The 6,000-nt window shown below is 49.3% G+C and overlaps 1 protein-coding gene across 2 annotated transcripts in view; it reads right to left on the bottom strand.

Moving 5' to 3' along the window:
• Positions 1-1,182: 1,182 nt before the first annotated feature.
• LOC140403756 (testis-specific serine kinase substrate-like) overlaps positions 1,183-6,000 on the bottom strand; it is a 29,806-nt gene continuing 24,988 nt past the window's right edge. For both annotated transcript variants that reach the window (XM_072491920.1, XM_072491921.1), the window contains exon 9: positions 1,183-1,379. In XM_072491920.1, coding sequence (XP_072348021.1) covers positions 1,226-1,379 — 154 coding nt within the window. In that variant the 3' untranslated portion in view covers positions 1,183-1,225. The remainder of the gene's footprint in view (positions 1,380-6,000) is intronic.

Genomic DNA, 6,000 nt, shown 5'->3' with positions numbered 1-6,000 from the left:
CAGGGTGAACCCACCGCGCCACCGTGCTGCCCCTCTGGAACTCCCTCCTTAACAGCACTGTGGGTGTACCTACACCTCATGAACTGTAACGGTCCACGGCAGCTCACTACTGCTGAGCAGGAAAGATGGCGAACATTGTGCCGTGAGGCATGATGGTAAAAGATGCTCCCCGCAGAATGAATTTCATGTGAACAGACAGAACGACAACTTTTCACTGATAACACTGTTTTGGAACAGGGAAAGCAAGGTTCTCTCAAGGGTGAATGAGACCTACAGGATTGTTCATATAAATGAACTAGAAACTAAGAACTAAAACCTTATAAAAAGGCAGGGACTTCCAGATTCAGCAGCGAGAACCCTGGGAACAATACTGGCGAGGCTTGAGTTTGTAAACTCCCAGTGCACCCTCCAGAGCGAGCCTGGCCGATTTCTCTCTATTGGGTAGTATTTTTAGTTCAAGTTGTGAGTCTTAAAACTTATGTCACTGTCTAAGTAGGTTTAGTGAGTGAAATAAAAAGGTGTATTAAATCAAAGCTTGTTGTGAGGACTGATTTGTCTGTTTCGTCGGTTGTCGCCTGCAGAGGGCAGCAACGCTACCACCTTCTCAAGGGCAATTAGGGATGGGCGATAGGTTCTGGCCAAGCCAGCGACGCCCACAAGCAATGAAAGAGAGAAAAAATAAATCGAGAAGACAAGCGCAGAATTGGGGGAATTTAAACAGTGCCTGGAGACTTGTTCACTCAAATCTCTGCGCATAATCTGCTTTCCAGCTGCCAATGGAGCCGCAATGGATGAGCAAAAGGGTCATCCAGACTCGAAACGTTGGTTCCCTTCCCTCCCCACAGACGCTGTCTGACCTCCTGAGATTGTCCAGCGTTTTCCAAGAAGGACTTTTCTGTGAAATAACGGGATGGAATTTATTCACGTCTTGGATGAATGGGTCGAACCTCAGTTTGACCTTGCAACCAGCAAGTGTGACGTTTCCTGCAGGCCAGTGCTCCCTCAACTCTGACCCTAAACCTCCAGCTAACATTTTTCAGCGCGAGGTGGATTTGAACCCGCAACCTTCTGACTTAAAGCCAGGAGTCCTCGTACGGAGCCACCCCTCAGGGGGATTGGCTCCAGGACTTTTGGGGCAATATTTGCATTTCGACTGAATGACGCAGAGTCTTAATGGGGGACAGCAAACTGTTTTTAATTTACATTTAAATGCAGAAAGCCCTCTTCAAGGCATTATCATCTTATGTTTACAGTTCCCGCTACAGTCACTACAGACAAAAGGATGATGACACCTTCGAATCGTTTCCACCAATGGCAGCACTGCCTGATCCACCATTCGCTGCAATGCCTCGCCTTGCTTCGATCGCTCGTTGATGGATCTGGAATTTAAAGGAAATATGGAGTGTGAGGGGAGCCTGTTACGTCTCAGTGAAGCAAGAGTCTACTGGGGGTGACATCACACAAATTAAAATAGGCCATTCTGCCCAACTGCTCCCTGCTGGCTTGTCCTGGGGGTCAGGAGCTCTAATACCAAACACCCACTCTTGAGTCATTTTAAACTGTTGAGGGTATCTGCATACTGACTGGAAATATCTGTATACTAACTGGAGATAACTGTACACATACTGGGGATATCTGTATACTAACTTGAGATATCTGTACACCCACTGGAGATATCTGTACACCCACTGATATCTCTCAGCCCCTCTGTCAGGGGGATTTCTGTACACTGACTGGAGTCTCTCAGGGGGTATCCGTATACTGACTGGAGACTCTCAGGGGGATATCTGTACACTGACTGGAGTCACTCGGGGGGATATCTGTACACTGACTGGAGACTCTCAGGGGGATATCTGTATACTGACTGGAGACTCTCAGGGGGATATCTGTATACTGACTGGAGTCAATCGAGGGGATATCTGTACACTGACTGGAGTCACTCGGGGGGATATCTGTACACTGACTGGAGTCACTCGGGGGGATATCTGTACACTGACTGGAGTCACTCGGGGGGATATCTGTACACTGACTGGAGTCTCTCAGGGGGATATCTGTATACTGACTGGAGACTCTCAGGGGGATATCTGTATACTGACTGGAGTCAATCGAGGGGATATCTGTACACTGACTGGAGTCACTCGGGGGGATATCTGTACACTGACTGGAGTCACTCGGGGGGATATCTGTACACTGACTGGAGTCACTCGGGGGGATATCTGTACACTGACTGGAGTCTCTCAAGGGGATATCTGTACACTGACTGGAGTCTCTCAGGGGGATATCTGTATACTGACTGGAGTCAATCGAGGGGATATCTGTACACTGATTGGAGTCACTCGGGGGGATATCTGTACACTGACTGGAGTCACTCGGGGGGATATCTGTACACTGACTGGAGTCACTCGGGGGGATATCTGTACACTGACTGGAGTCTCTCAAGGGGATATCTGTACACTGACTGGAGTCTCTCAGGGGGATATCTGTACACTGACTGGAGTCTCTCAGGGGGATATCTGTACACTGACGAGTCTCACAGGGGGTATCCGTATACTGACTGGAGACTCTCAGAGGGATATCTGTACACTGACTGGAGTCTCACAGGGGTATATCTGTACACTGACTGGAGTCACTCGGGGGGATATCTGTACACTGACGAGTTTTACAGGGAGATATCTGTACACTGACTGGAGTCTCTCAGGGGGATATCTGTACACTGACTGGAGTCTCTCAGGGATATATCTGTACACTGACTGGAGTTTCTCAGGGGTATATCTGTACACTGGCTGGAGTCCCTCAGGGGTATATCTGTACACTGACTGGAGTCTCTCAGGGGGTATCCGTATACTGACTGGAGACTCTCAGGGGGATATCTGTATACTGACTGGAGTCACTCGGGGGGATATCTGTACACTGACTGGAGACTCTCAGGGGGATATATGTACACTGACTGGAGTCTCTCAGGGGGATATCTGTATACTGACTGGAGTCAATCGAGGGGATATCTGTACACTGACTGGAGTCACTCGGGGGGATATCTGTACACTGACTGGAGTCACTCGGGGGGATATCTGTACACTGACTGGAGTCACTCGGGGGGATATCTGTACACTGACTGGAGTCTCTCAAGGGGATATCTGTACACTGACTGGAGTCTCTCAGGGGGATATCTGTACACTGACTGGAGTCTCAGGGGGATATCTGTACACTGACTGGAGTCTCTCAGGGATATATCTGTACACTGACTGGAGTTTCTCAGGGGTATATCTGTACACTGGCTGGAGTCCCTCAGGGTTATATCTGTACACTGACTGGAGTCTCTCAGGGGGATATCTGTACACTGACTGGAGTCTCTCAGGGGGTATCTGTACACTGACTGGAGTCTCTCAGGGATATATCTGTACACTGACTGGAGTCTCTCAGGGGGTATCTGTACACTGACTGGAGTCTCCCAGAGGGTATCTGTACACTGACTGGAGTCTCTCAGGGATTTTATCTGTACACTGACTGGAATCTCTCAGGGGATATCTGTACAGTGATTGGAGTCTCTCGGGGGGATATCTGTACGCTGACTGGAGTCTCTCAGGGGTATATCTGTACACTGACTGGAGTATCTCAGGGGTATATCTGTACACTGACTGGAGTCTTGCAGGGGTATATCTGTACACTGACTGGAGTCACTCAGGGGTATATCTGTACACTGACTGGAGTCTCTCAGGGATATATCTGTACACTGACTGGAATCTCTCAGGGGATATCTGTACAGTGATTGGAGTCTCTCGGGGGGATATCTGTACACTGACTGGAGTCTCTCAGGGGTATATCTGTACACTGACTGGAGTATCTCAGGAGTATATCTGTACACTGACTGGAGTCTCTCAGGGGTATATCTGTACACTGGCTGGAGTCCCTCAGGGTTATATCTGTACACTGACTGGAGTCTCTCAGGGGGATATCTGTACACTGACCGGAGTCTCTCAGGGGGTATCTGTACACTGACTGGAGTCTCTCAGGGGGTATCTGTACACTGACTGGAGTCTCTCAGGGATATATCTGTACACTGACTGGAGTCTCTCAGGGGGTATCTGTACACTGACTGGAGTCTCCCAGAGGGTATCTGTACACTGACTGGAGTCTCTCAGGGGGATATCTGTACACTGACTGGAGTCTCTCAGGGGGATATCTGTACACTGACTGGTGTCTCTCAGGGAGATATCTTTACTCTGACTGGAATCTCTCAGGGGATATATGTACATTGATTGGTTTCTCTCGGGGGGATATCTGTACACTGACTGGAGTCACTCGGGGGGATATCTGTACACTGACTGGAGTCTCTCAGGGGGATATCTGTACACTGACCGGAGTCTCTCAGGTGGATATCTGTACAGTGACTGGAGTCTCTCAGGGGATATCTGTACACTGACTGGAGTCTCTCAGGGGTATATCTGTACACTGACTGGAGTCTCTCAGGGGGATATCTGTACACTGACTGGAGTCTCTCAAGGGTATATCTGTACACTGACTGGAGTCTCTCAGGGGGATATCTGTTCACTGACCGGAGTCTCTCAGGTGGATATCTGTACAGTGACTGGAGTCTCTCAGGGGATATCTGTACACTGACTGGAGTCTCTCAGGGGTATATCTGTACACTGACTGGAGTCTCTCAGGGGTATATCTGCACACTGACTGGAGTCTCTCAGGGGGATATCTGTACACTGACTGGAGTCTCTCGGGGGATATCGGTACACTGACTGGAGTCTCTCAGGGGGATATCTGTACACTGACTGGAGTCTCTCAGGGATATATCTGTACACTGACTGGAGTCTCTCAGGGGGATATCTGTACACTGACTGGAGTCTCTCAGGGATATATCTGTACACTGGCTGGAGTCTCTCAGGGGGATATGGGTACACTGACTGGAGTCTCTCAGGGATATATCTGTACACTGACTGGAGTCTCTCAGGGGGATATCTGTACACTGACTGGTGTCTCTCAGGGAGATATCTTTACTCTGACTGGAATCTCTCAGGGGATATATGTACATTGATTGGTTTCTCTCGGGGGGATATCTGTACACTGACTGGAGTCACTCGGGGGGATATCTGTACACTGACTGGAGTCTCTCAGGGGGATATCTGTACACTGACCGGAGTCTCTCAGGTGGATATCTGTACAGTGACTGGAGTCTCTCAGGGGATATCTGTACACTGACTGGAGTCTCTCAGGGGTATATCTGTACACTGACTGGAGTCTCTCAGGGGTATATCTGCACACTGACTGGAGTCTCTCAGGGGGATATCTGTACACTGACTGGAGTCTCTCGGGGGATATCGGTACACTGACTGGAGTCTCTCAGGGGGATATCTGTACACTGACTGGAGTCTCTCAGGGATATATCTGTACACTGACTGGAGTCTCTCAGGGGGATATCTGTACACTGACTGGAGTCTCTCAGGGATATATCAGTACACTGACTGGAGTCTCTCAGGGGGATATCGGTACACTGACTGGAGTCTCTCAGGGATATATCTGTACACTGACTGGAGTCTCTCAGGGGGATATCTGTAGACTGACTGGAGTCTCTCAGGGGGATATCGGTACACTGACTGGAGTCTCTCAGGGGGATATCTGTAGACTGACTGGAGTCACTCGGGGGGGGATATCTGTACACTGACTTGAGTCTCACAGGGGGATATATGTACATTGATTGGTTTCTCTCGGGGGGATATCTGTACACTGACTGGAGTCACTCGGGGGGATATCTGTACACTGACTGGAGTCTCTCAGGGGTATATCAGTACACTGACTGGAGTCTCTCAGGGGTATATCTGTACAGTGACTGGAGTCTCTCAGGGGATATCTGTACACTGACTGGAGTCTCTCAGGGGTATATCTGTACACTGACTGGAGTCTCTTAGGGATATATCTGTACACTGACTGGAGTCTCTCAGGGGGATATCTGTACACTGACTGGAGTCTCTCAGGGATATATCAGTACACTGA

This window comes from Scyliorhinus torazame, chromosome 29 (assembly GCF_047496885.1).
Source record: "Scyliorhinus torazame isolate Kashiwa2021f chromosome 29, sScyTor2.1, whole genome shotgun sequence".
In the NCBI taxonomy this organism is placed as follows: domain Eukaryota; kingdom Metazoa; phylum Chordata; class Chondrichthyes; order Carcharhiniformes; family Scyliorhinidae; genus Scyliorhinus; species Scyliorhinus torazame.
Note: the sequence above shows the minus strand (reverse complement) of the source record. Positions and strands in the feature narration are given on the sequence as shown.